The sequence below is a fragment of the Pygoscelis adeliae genome, unplaced genomic scaffold, assembly GCF_000699105.1.
Source record: "Pygoscelis adeliae isolate BGI_AS28 unplaced genomic scaffold, ASM69910v1 Scaffold212, whole genome shotgun sequence".
Taxonomy (NCBI): Eukaryota; Metazoa; Chordata; class Aves; order Sphenisciformes; family Spheniscidae; genus Pygoscelis; species Pygoscelis adeliae.
In genome coordinates, this window is record NW_008824235.1 from 211689 (window position 1) to 213142 (window position 1454).

The 1454-nt window shown below is 47.3% G+C and overlaps 1 protein-coding gene across 1 annotated transcript in view; it reads right to left on the minus strand.

The window, feature by feature from the left end:
* The window catches only part of WDR75 (WD repeat domain 75), a 19659-nt gene extending 18735 nt beyond the window's left edge, over nt 1–924 (minus strand). Inside the window, exons 1-2 of the mRNA XM_009334987.1 lie at nt 780–924; nt 67–319 (exon numbers count right to left, since the gene is read on the minus strand). Of these exons, the coding sequence (XP_009333262.1) occupies nt 67–319; nt 780–924 (398 nt within the window). The remainder of the gene's footprint in view (nt 1–66; nt 320–779) is intronic.
* Between the last annotated feature and the right edge of the window lie 530 nt (nt 925–1454).

Here is a 1454-nt window from a genome sequence, read left to right on the forward strand (position 1 = left end):
CGGGCGTTCCTCTCAGAGCCGGTGGGTGCGGGGAGCCGTGGGGGGCCGGGCCGGTGCCACCGCTACCACCGCCGCCCCTGGGGGAGAGCCCGGTCGTCTGCCGAGTCCAGCTCTCCCGCAGAAACTTCCCCTCGCCCTCCCCTAGCCCCGGCCGCTCTCCTCCGTTCCCACGCTGGAGCGACGGAGGGAGCCCGGGAGGAGCGGTACCGCTTAGCTCCAGCGGTATCGGCCGGCTGGCGCCTGCAGGTGCACGGCACCTCTTGTTCGCTCCAAGTCACAGGTCTTTTCTGGTCCCCGGGGGGTTGCTGCTGAACGGATGCTAAAGAGGGTTGCGCAGGCTGCTAGGCGACTGCAAGGGAGAGCCCTGCGCTTGGGTCTGGAATTGCTCGGGTATGATAATCTGAGGGAAAAAATGCATAGCTTCCTTGTTTAAGTGGGCGGAAATAGATCGATATGCTTTGTTAAAACCCCAGTTACTCACTGACTTGGGTGAACTGTGAGTTCGCTGAGTTACTGAGGACATAATGTTCTCATGTCTGAAGGGAAACTGTCAGAAGCGATCTGAATGTCTGGAATAAGGCATGATTTATGATGTCTGGGCCCTTTGCTTCTGCTTCCGAATAGTAGTTACAATTCTTGCACAGCTGTGTATTTTTGGCTGCTGTTTACACTATTGAAACAATGTCTGGTATGCTTGTAACTGATTTTTAAACAGTCCCACTTAAAATAACAATAACAGTAACAGGTGCATTACAGAGGGCTAGTTGTGATTATCCTACCGTAGGCCAAGTTATGTCCCTTTCGTAATCGCTGACTTAATTCTAGTTTGGAGGTTAAGTGAAGATCATGTGGGGAGAGTAGCGCATGCATTGGAGTATTGTGGTTATAGGGAACTGGGTATGGGTGTGAGAGAGCATAACGCATCCAGAAACTTGGTTCCTAATCTCAAGTGCTTTAACAATTAAACAGTATGCACTTTCTGGAGCTGAGAGCAGAATTACAAGAATTTACAAGTTCTGCCCAATTACAGTTAGTGGGCTTAACAGCTGTGTCATTCTCTCATTCTGGTGAATATTTCAGAAAGTGAAGGCAAATGCACTCTAATGCTTCTCTTGTGTGGGACGGTATGACATGATCACAGATACTGAGTAAAGCCAGAGTTCTATCATGGGGGAAAAAGCAAGGTCTCTAGGAAAAGATAGTCCCTTTAATTTAATCCACATTAATTATGTGAATGGGAAAAGTCTTATTCTCTCTTTAGTCCGAGTCTACCCTAAATCTAGTTAAGCCTAGTTAAAACTCAGAAACTCGGCCCGTTTAACTTTCTCTTTGTGCATCTTAATGCATATGTTTTTATTGCACTGTTGTAATGCACATTTCAGTTTATCATTTTAAGAAGTCAGTCATAATCTTTGAAGATAATAAACCATGTAGAACTCAAGACTACCCCCAAA